Raw genomic sequence first — 18,531 nt, 5'->3', positions numbered from 1 at the left:
ATCCCTTGACAATGACGCCTCCGCCAAAAGTGAAGAAATCGCTCAATTCTTTCACAATAAAATCGCCAACATCCTTCTCAGATTCCAACACCCCACAACCACAACCCTCCCCATCTCCTCCCCCCACGCCGACCTCAACACCACTACACTTGAAATTCTGGAGCCCACTTCAGCTAAGGAAGTTGAAGCAGTTCTAAAAAAGCTCCGCCCCGCTTGTCACCCATCCGATACCATACCCACAAAAAGCCTCCTTTCCATCCCAAACTCCATCGCCAAACCAATTATGGACATCATTAACTCCTCCATCTCCTCAGGATGCGTCCCCGACCCACTCAAACAAGCAATTGTCAAACCTCTACTCAAGAAACCTTCTCTAGACCCCAAAGATCCTTCTAACTTCCGCCCAATCTCCAACCTACCTCTCATCTCCAAGATTATGGAAAAAATAGTTAACGCACAACTCACCGAACACCTGGAAAACCACAAAATACTGCACCCCACCCAATTTGGTTTCCGCAAGCACTTCAACACGGAAACCTCTCTCCTCACCCTCTCAGATCATATCCTCAGAGGCATGGATCAAGGTAAAAGCTACCTCCTTGCCCTACTAGACATCTCCGCGGCCTTCGACACCATTGATCACAACAACCTTCTCACCCAATTGTCTGAAATTGGCATCTCAGGCACTGCCCTCCTATGGTTCAAATCCTACCTATCCAACAGGAAATTCTCCGTCAAAATCGGAAGCACCGAATCAGCACCCTACCCCCTGTCCCAAGGCGTCCCACAAGGTTCCTCCCTCTCCTCCACCTTATTCAACATCTACCTCACCCCCCCCCTGTCACCTACTCACTGACCTTGGCCTCAAATTCTACCTCTACGCTGATGTGCAAATCATCATCCCCATTCAGAATTCCCTATCCAATACCCTAGCATACTGGAAATCTTGTCTCTCCACCATAAATGACTTCCTCACACATATCCACCTCGCCCTCAATACATCAAAAACAGAACTACTCCTCATATCCCCACACCAACCCCCCAAACCTCTAATCTCTAACGACCCTGCCTTTAAAGTCACGTCATCTCAACCACACGTAAGAGACCTTAGAGTTATCTTGGACCAGCAATTAAACCTAAAAAAACATTAACTCCATCCTCAAAGAGGGATTCTTCAAGCTAAATATTCTAAAAAAGCTGAAACCCCTCCTCCACCACCAAGACTTCCGGACTGTCATTCAGGCCACACTCTCTTCAAAACTTGACTACTGTAACGCCCTCCTCCTTGGACTCCCCTCCTCCATCAAACCCCTACAAATGCTCCAGAACTCCATTGCTAGAGTTATCACAAATACCAAGAAGTCTGAACATATTACCCCCATACTCAAAGACCTTCATTGGCTCCCCATCACATCCCGCATCCTCTTCAAAACCCTGTCCATTATCCACAAATCCCTTTACTCCCATAACTCTGACTGGCTTGATGAACCGCTTCTCCTCACACGCTCTGATCGGCCCACTAGAACCGTCAATAAAGGTACCCTCACAATACCTTCCCTTAAAAAAGCCCACCTCTCTTCTACAAGGGACAGAGCAATCTCTATCGCAGGCCCCAGGCACTGGAACTCCCTTCCAACCCCCCTTAGACTTGAATCATGTTACACAAAATTTAGAAAGAAACTAAAGACCTGGCTCTTCCGAATAGCCTACCCCGAATAGACCTTTCTTTTCACCGCTTTACTCAATCTTGCACCCTTGCCCCCCTAGTCCCCTTGACACACACAATTGATCGTCTGCCCTGTATATAGTGTATTTATATTTTTACTCCATACTGTACATAGTTCACCATTTACTTTTCTGCTTCCTTGCCTTATCTCTTCTGCAGCCTTATGCTATGTCCCCTCCCCACACCCCTGTTCATTGTATTTCCTTTCCTTCCTTTTAGTTCCAATGTAAACAGACATGTTTGCACACTAATGCCGGTATATAAAAGCCTTAAATAAATAAATAAAATAAATGTTGAGGTCCCATGATGCTACAGGAGCCGAAGGGAGGGGGGGGGGGGGGGGGGAACACGACTTCAGCTGGAAGAGGCCCCGCATGAAGTGGCCTACTAAAAGTTGCACCAAAATGGATGCGCCAGCGACATCCTGATGGTATATTTATTGATTGATTTTTATATACCGACCATTCGTGTACACTCATCACATCAGTTTACAGTTGCTATCAAATGTACAAATTAAGAACATTTGCATTTCTAAAGAATAAAATAGTAGTAAATACATAAAATTAATATAAACTATAAAAATTAAGATTACATTTTTTAAAAACTGTTTAAAAGTAGCAGAGAGAGATAATAGCAAGTTTGCACACCGTAAACGGTGTTTCCGTAGATAGCAGGATGAATTAGCCATGCTGTCATGGGATCTGTCAATCAGGTCCGGGAGGCGGAGCTTGTCAAAGCAGAGATCAGAGCTTTGCTCTCTGCGGCTGCGCGTGTGTTCCCACGCAGGAAAGTAACGGAATCTTCTCAGTCTGTGATTAAGCCTTAGTGTAGTCGAAGACTTGGTGACTGCCAGGGAGGAGGGTGGGTCAGCATGGCTAATTCATCCTGCTATCTACAGAAACACCGTTTACGGTAAGCAAACTTGCTTTTTCCCGTCGATAGCAGGGCTGAATTAGCCATACTGTCATGGGAGTCCCAAGCTCCCGATCACATTGTTTATGATATATATGTTTGTACGTGATCTTTGACAAGTGTGGCAGTCACCGTGGACCGGAGGATAGAGATTGCATGATTACGTGCCCTATCTTCGCATCAGTGGCTGCTTGTTGATCAAGGCAGTAGTGAGATGTGAAGGTATGGAGTGATGACCATGTAGCTGCCTTACAAATGTCTATGGGCTGCACATTCTTCAGGTGTGCCAATGAGGCTGCTACTGCTCTGACTTGGTGAGCTTTCGGCTCTGAAGGTAGTTGTAGTTTCTGTTTATTGTAACAGAATTTGATGCACTGTGCTATCCAGCTGGAGATGGTGCGTTTAGCCACTGGTAGTCCAGGTGCCTTTGGGGATCAAAATAGACAAAGAGTTGAGAAACACGGGAGTCCGAGTTTGTCCTTTCTTTGTAGTATGCTAAAGTTCTTTTACAATCTAGTGTGTGCAGTAGTTTTTCCCTATCATTTGCGTGAGGTTTAGGGAAAAATGTTGGTAATTCCATGGTCTGATTGAGAAACCACTTTTGGTAGGAAGGATGGGTGAGTTCGGAGAACTACCTTTTGGTGATGAAACTGCAAATATGGAGAATAATGGACCAAGGCCTGTAATTCACTGACTCTTCGTGCTGATGTTACTGCGACGAGGAATACCACCTTCCATGTGAGGTATTTAACATGTGCCGAGTCAATGGGTTTGAATGAGGAAAGCATGAGCTGTTCAAGAACTATGTTGAGGTTCCACGGAACTGGAGGCTTAGAGATCAGAGGACGAAGGTGAGTTAACCCCTTAATGAAACGAGATAGTAAAGGATGATTGCATATAGGAATATTGTTAACTGGTCTATGATATGCCCCTATGGCACTGAGATGAACTCTAATGGATGATGTTGCTAGACCAGCTGTATATAATCAATGAGCAATTCAGGTGAGCAGTCCAATGGTGGTACGCCTTTGGACATACACCAGGTAGAGTAACGTTTCCATTTATAGCTATAATTTTTCCTCGTTGAGAGTTTCCTGGATTCTAACAAGATAGATTATGCCGAAGTGGAAACTCCTTGTTCTGTTAAAAGGAGCCTCAATATCCACGCTGTCAAGTGGAGAGATGAGTGTAGTGGATGTAGGAGCGTCCCTTGATCTTGGCAGAGAAGATCTTGGCGATTCGGTAAACGAATTGGATGCATGATGGATAGTCTGAGAAGGAAACTGTATCATGGTTGCTTCGGCCAGGCCGGGGCGATGAGTATCAGTTGAGCTTTGTCTGCTATGCACTTTTGAATTGTCCTTGTTATGAGTGGTATGGTAGGAAAGGCGTATAGGAGGCCTGTCGTCCACGGAATGAGGAAGGCATCTTGCGCGATCCTGAATTGGCTTGGTCTTATTGAGCAGAATTTGGGAACTTGAGCATTGATCTCTGTTGCAAAGAAACCTATTGAAGATGTCCCCCACTGCATGAATATGTCTTGGGCTATTTCTGTATTGAGTGCCCATTCGTGAGGATGAAAGATGCAGCTTAGCTTGTCCGCTCTTGTGTTTGCAACTCCTGGTAGGAAGGTTGCCTGGAGAAGTATGCAATTTCGGTGAGCATGTTCGAAGATTGTCAAGGTCTCCTTGCAAAGGGACCATGAACCTGACCCTCCTTGTTTGTTGATGTAAAACATTGTGACTTGGTTGTCCGTGTAGATCATGACCCTGCGTCCTTTCAGGTGGTCTTGGAACACTCATAATGCATTGCGAATCGCTCTGAGTTCCAATAAATTTATTTGCAGGTTCTGTTCAGAGATTGTCCATAACCCTTGTTTCGTAAATCTCGAGATGTGCAACCCAGCCCTTGCAAGACGCATCTGTGGTTAAGACTGCGTTGTGAGGAGGGGAACTGAACAATGCTCCCTTGGATAGGGTGGAGTCTAGGAGCCATGTTATGTCTTTTCTCATTTCGGCGGTCAATGATAACTTCTGTGTCAATGGTTGCGAGTGCTGTTTCCATTGACGTTTCAAGCCCCATTGCAGGCGTCTCATGTGTAGCCTGGTGTTGGGAACCATGAAATTTGCCGCTGCCATGTGGCCAAGGACTACTAAAACCTGTCTCACTGAAGGTCTACGAGTATGGTTCAAGGTATATAAAAGACAGAATTGTGATATTCTGTCACTTGGTAGATATGCCCTATTGCACGTAGTGTCGAGGCGTGCTCCTATGAACTGTAACTGTTGTGTTGGTTGCAGGTGCGATTTCTGAAAATTGATCACCAATCCTAATTCTTGCAAGCATTGTATCACTCGATGGAGGTGCTCGAGTAAGATGTTTGGAGTTGGGGCGATTATGAGCCAATCGTCCAGATATGGGAAAATGGTGGTTATACCTTGTTGTCTGAGATGAGCCACCACCACTACCATGCATTTGGTGAACACCCTGGGTGCAGCAGATAGTCCAAAGGGGAGAATTTTGTATTGGTAGTGTTGATGCCTGTAGCGAAAGCATAGGTAACGCCACGAGGATGGATGGATTGGAATGTGTGTGTAAGCATCCTTCAGGTCGATGGAACATATCCAATTGTTGGTTTGAATCAGAGGATGGATTGATTTCAACGATACCATTTTCAATTTCTCTTTGGTGAGAAATTTGTTCAATTCCCTTAGGTCTAAGATGGGATGAAGGCCACCCGACTTTTTGGGTATGAGGAAGCATGGGGAATAAAATCCTACTGATTGGGTCCCTGGGTAAATTTGTTGAATTGCTTGTTGTTTGCGAAGCAAAGCAATTTCCTCCCCCAGTTTGAATCTTGAAAGTGGAAAGATGAGGTAATATGGGTTTTGTGACAAATTGGAGTTGGTAGCCGTGACGTATTATCTCCAAAACCCATTGATCGGATGTTATTCTCTCCCAGGCTGTCAGGCAGGAATGAATCCTGCCGGGTGGTGCTTGATGTTGTGGTGGTGGCTGGGTAACTAAAAAGATGAAGTCGCATTCACTGCAGTAGCCGGTTGTTGTGCCTGCTGTCTCTGATTACGTGGTTTACCTCTACGTTGGTTTGAGGTATTCTGTTGTGGAGCAGGACGCTGGTACGCAGGGCAAGTCTGTGTACGAAAGGACTTGTAAGATCTGTAGGGTCTCCTGGCATAGGACTGCCTACGAGTAGATCCAATATAACGACGTGTGGTCGAATAGTTAGGATGTGATGTTAATGATTGAACTGCTAGAGCTTCTTCCTTCAGTTTACCCACTGTGTCCTGAAATCGTTCTCCGAACAGGTTATCTCCTGGTACATGGGAAGTTCGTTAGTTTCTCGTGCAAATCTTCACGTATGGAACTTGATCGTAACCATGCTAGTCTGCGGGCTGCAATGGCTGTTGCCGATGCCCTAGACGATGTTTCATATGCTTCGTAGATTGACCTCAAAAGGTGACTAGAACACTCTTCCATGTCATGAAGGGGCGGAGGTATCTGATCCGCAGTCAAGGAAAGCATACCTTTTATAACTTGTATGCACTCATATAGGTATCATACCATGTAGAATTGGGGCATTCAACATTGAGTTATGGTATATTTTCCTGCTAAACTCATCCAAATATTTGTTGTCTTTGCCTGGTGGGTATGAGGAATGTGACTGTTTTCTGTGCATCGCCGACTCTACTACAATTGAAGCATGAGGTAATTGTGGCACAGAGTACGGTGATGTTTTCCTCATACGGAATTTTATGTCCGTTTTCCTGGAAACTGCTGCGATTGCGTAAGGTGTTTCCCAGGATTTCTGTAAGACTGAATGCAGGAGCTCTTGTGGTGGAAGAAATGTTGGTTCCCCTGGAGTCTCAAAAATTTTTAGGAGACCAAGGGTTTCTGACCTAGGGTCTTGTCTCTTTTTGGACCTCTAGATGCAGTATTGTATCCAATTTTTCTAGAAATTTTGGGTGTGAGGTCTTCCGGAGGGGAATACGGCTCCTGATGTTGTTCCTGTGGATCAGATGGGAATCCCGTAGATGATGATGGGGATGTATACGGTGAAGGAGAATCAAATGATGTATCCTGTTAATAATTTGGTGAAGCTGGTCGGTTTGCTATAGGAGATGTCGGAGGCTCCAGCGACTGTTCTCTATTAGTCTGCGTCTTATGTTCCGGAGAACTGTCAGCAGCAACATTAGCCATTTTGAATGATGACTGAAGAGTTTCATAAAAACCTGCCAAGGATTGGGACAATTGAAAAAATGCCTCTTTTGTACGAGGGGGCATTATTGTACGATCATCTGGTTCTTGTGACTCAGATGCTTTAGGGTGCATTGGTGTGTTCTCTGAGGTAAAGTAGTGTATACTTTATGGTCTTTCTGTTTTTTGTCACATATGATGTCCTTCGAATCCTCTGAAGCTATAGAAGCAGTAGAGGAAGCAACTTGTATTACCACTCTGTGAGAGAAGGTATTTGAAGTTGGTATATGAGATGATTTAGAAGTCGAAGGGCTTACTTCCCATGAGATGGGTGCTCATGTGTCTTATGCGCGGATCTAGACTTGTGCGCATATCTTTCTGTTTCCATATGCACAAGAGTGTTCGGCGCCGATGTCTCCGGCGCCGTGCGCATAGAGATGGTTGGCGCTGGGCGCACAGGTGTTAGCGCCGTGCGCGTAGAATTTCCTTTGGTTGTGCGCACGGATTGCTTTAGCCCCTTGCGCGCAGATGTCTTCGGCACCCTGCGCACATCCAAAGACAACAACAAACCTTTTCCATTGCAAAAATCAGCAGAATCAGGGGTCATGATTTAAAACTACAGGGAGGAAGACTCAGAACCAATGTCAGGAAGTATTTCTTCACGGAGAGGGTGGTGTATGCCTGGAACGCCTGGAAGTGGTGAAGACCAAAACTGTGAAGGATTTCAAAGGGGCATGGGATAAACACTGTGGATCCATAAGTCTAGAGGATGTGAATGAAGAGAAGAGGCATGGGGGTGGCTTGAGGGAATGACGGCTACTACCTGGAGATAATACCCTTATTCAATAAACATGCACATGGCTAATGCGACTCCAACATTGCTCTATGCTTCAAAGGCAAGAGGAAATGAGGAAAAAAGGATTTGCATACACAAAAAAGCGGGGAGTAGCTTGCTTGTTATGGCGGTTACTACCCCGAATCAAGCCTGATACTTCACTTGGAATACATATCCAGCGCAGCTCACTGCTTCAATGGCAGGGGGAATGAAGAGAAGATGATTTATATTCAGACAGCTACCAACAAGGACTGAATTGCACAGGCTGGGTAAACAAGCGTGGGAGTAGCTTGCTTATTACGGCTGTTACTACCTCTAACCAATTAGCTAGACACTTCACTTAGATGCAGTTCCAGCACTGCTATCTACATCGATGGTGGGGGTGGAAGGGAAATAGAACCAAAAAATTACTTATAAGGGACAAGAGTAACTGATAAGTATGAGAAAATAAGTGTGAAAGCTTACTGGGCAGACTGGATGGACCGTTTGGTCTTCTTCTGCCGTCATTTCTATGTTTCAATATTTAAAGCCTCAAAGTGTGATGGCTGCATAATTAAAAAAAAAAGTATGATTCCATTATTTAAAAAGGTCTTTAAACAGATACTCTAGTACTATGATGATTTTTTGTGTGTGCTGCTTTTTTTTTTTTTTTTTTAAATAAAAAATAAATGGAGAAACTGCCAAAAATATAAATAGGGCAACTATTAAGGAAGGTGTGGCAATAAAGCCAGTAAAAAAGGTGAAAAGCAAAGTTGCTTACATGTAACAAGTGTTATCTATGGACAGGATAAATCAGCCACACAAGTGGGCAATATCATCTGATGGCACCAGCTCCGACATGCTTTCTCTCATAGCTCAGAAAAGTCTTTGAGCATATAGAGGTGTTCCTATACGAGTCTTCAGAGTCCTTTCCCTAGCTATGCTTTAAGCTACAGGAAGATGGATGTGACTGTGTAGCTAATTTCTCCTGCTGTCCAGGGAGAAAGCAAAATTGCTTACCTTGTAATAGGTGTTATCCCAGGACAGCAGGATGTAGTCCTCACATATGGGTGATGTCACTGACAGAGCCCTATCCCGGAAACTTTGTCAAAGTTTCTAGAAACTTTTGACTGGCATCCTAAGCCTACTGAGCATGCCCAGCATGCCATGATCCCTCGAGCCAGAGGGGTCTCCCTTCAATCTCGTTTTTAGCAATGAGCGTTAGCCAAAAATAAAATAATAAAACATATTGGACCCAACTCCGCGGGGTGGTGGGTGGGTTTCATGAGGACTACATCCTGCTGTCCTGGGATAACACCTATTATTAGGTAAGCAATTTTGCTTTATCCCAGGGCAAGCAGGATGCTAGTCCTCACATATGGGTGATTAGCAAGCTACAGGCTGAGTCATCTTTGTATTGGACCACCAGTGTACAACTTGTGCAACAGGCACAACAACGGTGTACTGTTGGGAAAAATGAGGCAGCCTGAAATCACGAAAGGTTGGATGTGGAAGGAGTTGGATCATGCTGGAAACAAGTTCTTTAAGACAGATTGTCCACAGGTTGAATCTTGTCGTCCTTCCTCATCGAGACAGTAGTGAGCCGCAAAGGTGTGAAGAGAACTCCATGTTGCGGCTTTACATATGTCAGCTATTGGCATTGAACGATAGTGTGCTACTGAGGTTGACATTGCTCTTACTGAGTGAGCCTTTACTCGCCCCTGGAGAGGAACGCCTGCTTTTTCATAACAAAATTGTATACAATCTGCAAGCCGATTAGATAGAGTTTGCTTGCCCACCGCTTTTCCAGGTTTCTTTTGATCAAAAGAAACAAAGAGCTAGGTGGATTTCCTATGGGCCGTAGTGTGATCTAAGTAGTATGCAAGCGCACACTTACAGTCCAAGGTATGTAAAGCCCTCTCTCCTTGGAGAGTGCAGTTTGGGGAAGAAAGTAGGCAAGATGATGGATTGATTCAAGTGGAATTCCCTAACTACCTTGGGAAGAAATTTTGGGTGTGTATGGAGTACCACTCAGTCATGTAGGAATTTTGTGTAGGGTGAGTATGTGACAAGTGCTTGTAACTCGCTAACCCTTCTAGTAGATGTGATGGCTATTAAGAAGATAGTCTTCCAAGTGAGAAATTTAACATCACAGGAATCCATGGGTTCAAAAGGAGAACGCATGAGCCTCGTTAAGACTACATTAAGGTACCATTCCGTGACCGGTGGTCAGTGTGGAGGTTTAAGTTGAATTAAATCTCTCATAAATCTACTAACGAGGGGTTGCATTGATATTGGTGCATCTCAGATGGTATTGTGATAAGCTGAGATTGCACTTAAATGTACTCTTACAGATGAGGTCTGAAGACCAGAGTCTGAGAGATGCCATAGATAGTCTAATAAAGATGATGTAGTGCAGGAAAAAGGGTCAACGCTGTTTTGTGTGCACCACGTGGTAAACCATTTCCATTTAGCACGATAGTTCTTTTGTGTGGAGGGTTTACGTGAAGCTACAAGCACTTGAGAGACATTAGTTGAAAGATTGAGAAGTTGTAGAATCAAGCTTTCAACATCCATGCTGTGAGGGATAGCGATTGAAGGTTGGGATGAGGCAACCTGCCTTGATCCTGAGTTATGAGAGTGGGTGCTGTGCCCAGGCGAATTGAGTCTCTGATCGAGAAGTATTGGAAACCATACTTATCGAGGCCAATATGGGGCTATGAGTATCATGGACCCTTTGCCTGTTGTAGCTTCACTAGGGTTTTGGTTATTAGTGATATCGGAGGATACGCATACAGAAGACCTGAATTCCAGTGGCGAGCAAAGGCGTCCCTGGGTAAGCGGTTTCTCTGCTTGTGCAGGGAGCAAAAATTGTCCACTTTGCAATTCAGTTGTGATGAAAAGAGGTCTACTGTTGGTTGGCCCCAACGTTGAAAGATCTTGGTCGCTACTATTGGATCCAGAGACCACTCGTGAGGTTGGAATTGACGACTGAGGCTATCCGCCACTACGTTGTGAATGCCTGCCAGATAAGTGGCCCGAAGAAACAATGAGTGTGTTAGGGCCCAGTTCCAAATCTGCGCGGCTTCTTGACAAAGGAGATACGAGCCCGTACCTCCCTGAAGTAGAGGTAAGCATGGTGCCCAATGATACCATCCTGAATTTTTCTTTTTTCAGGTATTTGTTGAGTTTCCGGCAGTCCAATATGGGATGTAGGCCTGTTTTCTTTGGAATGAGGAAATAACGGGAGTAGAATCCTCTGCCCTGCTGAGGTCGGGGAACTGGTTCTACGGCCCTGGCTCTCAGAAGGGTAGATAATTCTTTTTGTAAGAGTGTGGATTGATTGTTTACTGTCCAAGACGAGGTGGGTGGAGTATTGTTTGGTACAGTGAGAAAGTCCATGTGGTACCCTTGAGTTGTTATCGAGAGTACCCATTGGTCTGTAGTGATGTGCGACCAATTGTGATGGAAGAAAGTGATCTGACCTCCTACTGGCAAATTTGGGGTCGGATTGGCAGGTAGGCTTCTATTCCCCGGTGAGATTTCAAAATCCCGAAGTCGGGCCTGTTTGTGGAGGGGGTTGAGCTCTAGGTGCTCTTGGTTTTCGGGCCTGCGGTCTTTGTGCTGGCCTAGATGAATTCCACGGGCAGGAGGTGGATAGTACCTCCGTGGTCTATAATATGGCCGTTTTGAATCCTTCCTTGGAAGCCTTCGTGAGGATGTTTGGGACTCCTGAGGAGCAGAGGAGAGCTGATGCAAGGTTTCCGAATGTTCCTTCAGCTGGGAAACTGCCTCTCGTACTTTATCTCCAAAGAGATTGTCCCCTGCACAAGGAAGATCAGCAAGTTTCTCTTGTACTTCTGGTCTCAGGTCGGAGGCCTTGAGCCAGGCCCATCTGTGGGCACTTATGCCAGTGGCAGACATTCTAGATGAAGTCTCGAAGCTATCATAAGCTGCACGAACTTCATGTATCCCAGCCTCCAGGCCAATAGGGATGATACTACTGAAGGAATCTTGAAATTGTTGGGGAAGAGATTGAGAGTTCCTGAATTTGTTTCCACAAATTTCGCTGATATTGCCTCATATAGAGTTGGTAGGACGCAATTCTGGATACTAGCATGGACCCCTGAAACATTTTCCTGTCGATGGTGTCCAAAAACCTGTTCTTTCCCAGGAGGATTTGATGAATGAGGTTTAATTCTTTTTTACCTCTTCTGAGCTGACTACTACTACCGATTGATGGGGTAGTTGAGTTTTTTGGAAGCCTGGGATATGCTGGACTAGGTACATAGCATCAGTTCTTTTATTCACTGGTGGTATGGTGCAGGGATGCTCCCATAGCTTTTGTTGTAAGTCGACTAGGACTTCGTGAACTGGTATCGCCAGGACTTCTTTAGGTGGGTCCACGAACTGTAATACTAGACAGAAGACTGGAGGTATCTTCTTCAGATTCCAGCTGAAAAGGGATGGTATCAGCCATGTCTGATGAAATTTGAAAAAGAAAGGTCCTCTGGAGGGGATTTCCGTCTTTCCTCTGGAGGAGAAGGTTCTGAGAGGACTTCCTCTGAGGAAGAGTCAGTATTTGGATCCTCCCAAGTGTCCGATGAAAGTGGACGAGGAGTCGATGGATTAGGAAGAGATGGCATCGATGGTTTCTCCAGTGGTTTCGATGGAAATAGTGGAGAAAACGATGGCCGTGGACGTGAGATTCCCGATGAACCTGGAATAGGTTCAGGTATCTGTACTTCCTTTACCATTTCTTCTTCCATCGGTCTTGGCGCCGGGACATCGGGTGGTTGTACCAGGATGGCACCAATGAGTGTGTCCAATTTCGCGAAAATTGGCGCGAAAAAGGACTTTTCCGGCATTGGCATCGGTGTTGGTTGAACTGGAACCGGCGATGGCATCGGATTGTGCACCGGTGATGGGAGTGGAACCAGTACCGGCGATGGTGCTGGCATCGATGGCGGAACTGTGATCGGTGCTGGCATCGGAGGCATGTCACAAAGTGCGTCTCGAACTGCCTGGCAGATGTAACCGTCCAGTTCTGCCCTCATAGCTGGTGAAACCAAAGCAGCTATGGGGGGAGGCAGCAAAGGCGATACCGGTACCTCCGCAGGGCCCTGTGGAGGTACGGTTCCTGGCATCGATATCAGTGGGGATCGCCTAGGAGTCGAAGGCCTTGGTGGACATGGAGAGTCTTCTCTCTGAGGCTTCTTTGGAGTTGATTCAAGTCTTGTTGATGGAGCTCCGGATATCGGATCCAATTCAGGATCGTAAGGCCTCTGGTGTCAATGAGGATGTTTCTGCCGAACTTTGACGCCTTTTTCGATGACAGATGTAGATTTTAATCAATGATCTTGAAAGGGGTCGGTGAAGGCCGATCACCTGCTTCATACGGTCTACGTTTTGTTTTGAGGACGACCTTCCTAATCGCTCCAGCCGGAGACGACTGTGTGGAAGTTGAGGTCGATGGCATTAGTTGAAGATGGAATAAATGTTCCATTTTCTCCATGAGCAGTCTTCTGCCTTTCGGCGTCATCTCGGCACATCTTGGGCATGTCGAAACGCCATGTCCTTCGCCGAGACAAAGTATACACTCGATGTGTGGGTCCATTATGGACATAGTGCAGGAACAATTCGGGCACTTCTTGAAACCCGTAGTCATACGAAGGCCAGACAGCCATCGACAACCTTCTGACATGGTTTAGCGGTAATGGAACCGACCAGAAAAATTTAGAGACTTACCGACGGTGGAAAAAAGGGAGACCCCTATGACGCTTTAAAGTTTTTCCAAGTTTTTAAAAACTTTATGTAGTGAAAATTCACCACACAGGACTCCTATAACCGCGAGGCAAACGGCTTCGCAGAAAAAAGAAGACTGAAGGGAGACCCCTGTGGCTTGAGGGATCATGGCATGCTGGGCATGCTCAGTAGGCTCAGGATGCCAGTCAAAAGTTTCTAGAAACTTTGACAAAGTTTTCCGGGATAAGGCTCAGTCAGTGACGTCACCCATATGTGAGGACTAGCATCCTGCTTGTCCTGGGATAATACCTTTTACAGTTAAGTAACTTCTCTTTCTCCAATAACGAGCATAACAAAACAGCCACATATGTGGGAATTCCCAAGTGAAGGGTTGCAAGATAAATTGTCTTCATTAATGAACATTCAACCTCAGAAAAAAAAAAAAAAAAAGAGGCAGGTGGGAGAGCTGAAGATATTAATCAGATTTCTGAGAACTGCTTGACCAAAGCTAGTTTGGTGCTGTTCCAAACATTGTTTAGTTAAGGTGTGAATAAAGGACCAAAATTGTCACCTTGTAAGTGCCCTGTATAGAAATGGAATGATAAAAAGCCACTGTAGCTGTGATCACTCTAATTTGATGACCCTTAGTTTTAGACAGGTTCATTTGTGCGTTTTTATAACAAAATAAGATGCAATCAGACAGCCATTCCCTTTTAGATCCCCTGTGCTTGTCCCATGCCTTCCTGAACTCAGATGAGTCCAGCACAAATAAGTGAAAATCTGACTATGAAAAGGAGTTTTTCAAAAGGGTTTGGACAAAAACAAACAGTAATAATTGAGCAATATAAGCAATAGTGTAATTTTAAGGCATACCAACAATACAATTCAGATTCTAGAAATAAAAATGAGATGAAATTAAATGTTTGAATTGTTAAATTACAGATAATTATAAATGAGACAACATTCACAGTTATGAGTGTATTTATGATCTAAGCAGAGAATGAATACATAAACCTCATACCTCTGACTGCTGCATTGAAGTTGAAAGTAAAATGTCCATGCCTACAGATGGAATAAAGAAAAGTCAATCTTAACTAAAGTAGAATCAGCATAATTTAGTACTCAAAGAAAAGGACCATTATCAGCAGCAAAATCAGCACCTACATGGTACCTGTAGCAGGTATCTAGGGACATTGTTTTTCAGTTTTTATTATATTTTTCTTGGTAATCTCAATGTTATAGCAAAAAAAAAAAAAAAAAAGAAAAGAAAAGAAAAATCAGTGGGAAATGGTTTTCTCATAACACACAGGAGAAAGATCAATGAAAGTCCACTGATTTTTTTTTTTTTTATAACATTGAAATTCCTAGGAAAAATAAAAACTGAAAACAAAGGTCTTTACAGGTAACAAACAGCATTTTAAGAGGAATGTTAATTGTATGTGTGTATGTATAGGATTTATAAGGGGGAGAAATGCCACAGGAATCCAGATAATACATAATAAAAAATAAGTTTGTAATTGCTTGGAAATATCAGTTTATTCAGAAGCTTTACTTTCTCTTCTCTCAAGTTTGCAGTGTTGCTACTGAAAGAGAAGTAGCCTCCTAGTAGTTAGAGAAGCAGAATGAAAACCAGGGAAAGTGAGGGTTCAAATCTGCTGATGCTCCTTGTGACCTTGTGTAAGTCAGTTCAGACCCTGTTGCCTCAGATACAAACAGATTAAAAGCCTCCTGGGGCCAGGGGAAATACCTGCTGCATCTGGAAGTAACTCACCTTGAGCTACCACTGCAATGCAGGTTTACTTACCTGTAAACAGGGTACTCCATAGACAGCAAGATAAAATCAGCCATAACACCTGGGTGATGTCATCTAACAGCACCAACATGGATCAGCTCTCAGAGTTCTGATAAAGTCTTTTTGAACAAGTATGGGAGATCCCTTTCATGGTCGCTACCTTGTAACCCCCCTTAGTCTCTTCCAGAGCCTAAGTTTTAGTGAAGCAAACTCCCTTAGCAAGTGGGTGGGCATTAAGTATGACTGATTCATCCTGATATTTACAGAAAATGCTGGTTACAGGTAAGAAAATTTACTATCTCTGTTGACAAGCAGGCATGAATTAGCCATAATATGAGGAGAGTTACAAACTAAGGATTTTATGTTAGAGCAACTACTTAGACAAACTTGCACCACCATGTGCAGATTGGAATACAAGTGAACAGGCTGTGCAGAACTGCTTGCCCAAAGTTACTATCTCATTAGGACATGCTGTCCAGAGAGTATCAGGGCATAAAAAGGTGAATAGACCACCAGTGGCCTCAAAGGGCCAACTGAAGACTCCACATGTGCAGACAAGTTAGAGAAATCACATATACTACTGTGGCCATGTGACCTAGAAGAACAAAGACCAACCTTGCCAATGTCTGATTCTGCCACAAAAGGAATCTCAACAGGCCACCAACTTCTTTTTCAACCAGAAAAAGCACCTTCACTTGAAGCAAACCTATCCAGGCTTCTATGAACTGCATCCTTTGAAACAGAACCAAGTTTTACTTTGAGAAGTTGAACAAGAATCTCAGAGATTGGAGGAGCTGGAAGGTCATGTTGAGTGACTCGAGTACACCTACTAGGAATAAGTTCCTCACCAGCCAGTCTTTCAAGTACAGGAGTATGTAAACTCCCTGCTGACAAAGTTATGCAGCTACAACTGAGAAATTTTGTAAATACTTTTGGCATTGCTGAGAGGACAAACAATAATAATCCTGGCCTGATTACTGCAACTCCAGATATATATATATATATATATATATATATATAATTACCCCGACAAGTAATTAAGCCATTCCAATTGATTAAAAATGCTGCTGCCCATTTACTAACTGGCACCCAACACCACAAACACATTGCACCTGTTTTAAAATAACTCCACTGGCTCCCAATACAACAGCAAATTCAAAATAAATTGGCGACCATTGTGCACAATATTATCTTTAATGCCCCTTCACACTGGCTCAACTCTGTACTTAAATTTCACATCCCCCTCAAGAACCTTAAGATCATCCACTGTTACTAGATGTACCCTCAATCCAACATGCACCCAAGAAGGCATTTTCAGTAGCAGAAAACATATTGTTGAAATCACTACCACTAGCTTTATGATACTAAAAAGACATCATGGCATTTAAAAATACCTAAAATCATCTTTTCTGTCAGCATTTGAACAGCAATAAAGCAAGTGTTGCTTACCTGTAACAGGTGTTCTCACAGGACAAGCAGGATGTTAGTCCTCACATATGGGTGAGTACCAAGCTGAGGATGCCCGAGAGTGCGGCAAATGCACCCAAGACGCACGAAAGGCACAATGACGGGGGTGGAATTTGGAACGGAGAGCATCCTGAAACCCTTAACGGGTTGGTGGAAGGATGTTGGGTAGTTAAACCAAAAAGAATAAGAGTAGACGGACTGGCCAAACATGGAGCATGCCGGCTAGTCGTATCTAAGCAATAATGGGCTGCGAAGCTATGGAGAGCACTCCAGGTCGCAGCCTGATAAATATGTACAAGCAGCAGCGACTGAGGGGAAGCTATGAAGGCTGGGACGGACGCAACAGAGTGTGGTTACACACAGTGTTGTAGTGAAATGCCTGCTTGTTGGTAGGAAAAGAGATACAGACCGAAAAATTAGGAGCTTCCCCTATAAGGCCGAAAATGCCAGTAGTCTCGAGAGTGGCCATTTGCTCAAAACGTCCAGGAAACCGGCTTCTTGTCCTCTCGCAAGCGAGGGACCTGGGTTCCCTCCTATTTGCCATTTTCTCCAACTCACTGCCAAACAAAAGCTAACCTTGAAGGGCAGCTTGGTAAAATTGGACTTTGAAATAGTATCTGCTGTCCAGTTGCAGCCACAGCCGTCATCTAGCCGCTACAACAGAAGCAACTCCGCAAACCAAGTCACAGCCCACATTAGTTAAGAAGGCAGCCCCAGGTTCTACCATAGGTCCACTATCTGAAGCGATGCATGGAAACATAGAAATGACGGCAGAAGACGACCAAACAGCCCATCCAGTCTGGTCAGCAAGCTTTCGCACTTGTTTTTTTCTCATAATTATCTGTTACTCTTGGCCCTTAGCAACCTTTTGGTTCTATTTCTCTTCCACCCCCGCCATTAATGTAGAGAGCAGTGTTGGAACTGCATCTAAGTGAAATATCTAGCTTAATTGGTTAGGGGTAGTAACCGCCATAATAAGCAAGCTACTCCCATGCTTATTTGTTTACCCAGCCTATGCAATTCAGTCCTTGTTGGTTGTCTGAATATAAATCCACTTTTCTTCATTCCCCCTGCCATTGAAGCAGAGAGCTATGCTGGATATCCATTGAAAGTGAAGTATCAGTTATTTGGTTTGGGGTAGTAACCACCATAACAAGCAAGCTACTCCCCCCTTTTTTGTGAATGCAAATCCTTTTTTCCACATTTCCTCTTGCCCAGACCTGGGCAAGGGGCGGCCCGCGGGCTGAATCCGGCCCGCCTACGGTCTGAATCCGGCCCGCCCACTGCTGAGAGCAGACGGGGAATGAGGCACTGCTGCCTTCCCTTGCAGAGGGAAGGCAGCAGTTCATTCTCCGCTCCCTCGCTCCCCGATTGGCCGGCCAATCGGGGAGCGAGGGAGCGGAGAATGAACTGGTTTGTTTTTTTTACAGCATCCGGGGGGGGGAGGAGGGAGTGACTCGAGCGAAGGCACGCTGTCCGATTGGCCGGTGCTGGGCAAGCCTTGCCCAGCACCGGCCAATCGGGCAGCGTGTCTTCGCTCGAGTTTCTTTCCTACATATGTCACGGAGTTTTTTGCCGGTCCGCGGCGCGCGCTCCCGGTCTCTCCCGTTGCCGTTGCCGCTGGGCTGTCAGCACGTTTCAAGCCCAGTGGGAACGGCAGCGGTGTTGGAAGAAGCTGTGGCACCCACGGCTGGCCTTTTCTTCTTCCCGCGCCTGCCCCCCCCCCTCCCGTGACCCGAAACAGGAAGTGATACACGGAGCGGTGCGCGGGAAGGAGAAAGAGCTGTGCCGCGTCGGCTGCAGCATCGGCCCCCGAGCAATTGAACCAGCCGGCAATCGAGAAGAGTCAGCAGCATGAGC

At 45.0% G+C, this 18,531-nt stretch overlaps 1 protein-coding gene across 1 annotated transcript in view; it reads right to left on the bottom strand.

Moving 5' to 3' along the window:
- The window catches only part of KNL1 (kinetochore scaffold 1), a 629,191-nt gene that overhangs the window by 417,680 nt on the left and 192,980 nt on the right, over positions 1-18,531 (bottom strand). The window contains 1 exon segment of the mRNA XM_029598563.1: positions 14,434-14,474. Coding sequence (XP_029454423.1) covers positions 14,434-14,474 — 41 coding nt within the window.

The sequence above is a fragment of the Rhinatrema bivittatum genome, chromosome 4 (genome assembly GCF_901001135.1).
Source record: "Rhinatrema bivittatum chromosome 4, aRhiBiv1.1, whole genome shotgun sequence".
Classification (NCBI taxonomy): Eukaryota; Metazoa; Chordata; class Amphibia; order Gymnophiona; family Rhinatrematidae; genus Rhinatrema; species Rhinatrema bivittatum.
This window is presented reverse-complemented; position numbering and strand designations above follow the sequence as displayed.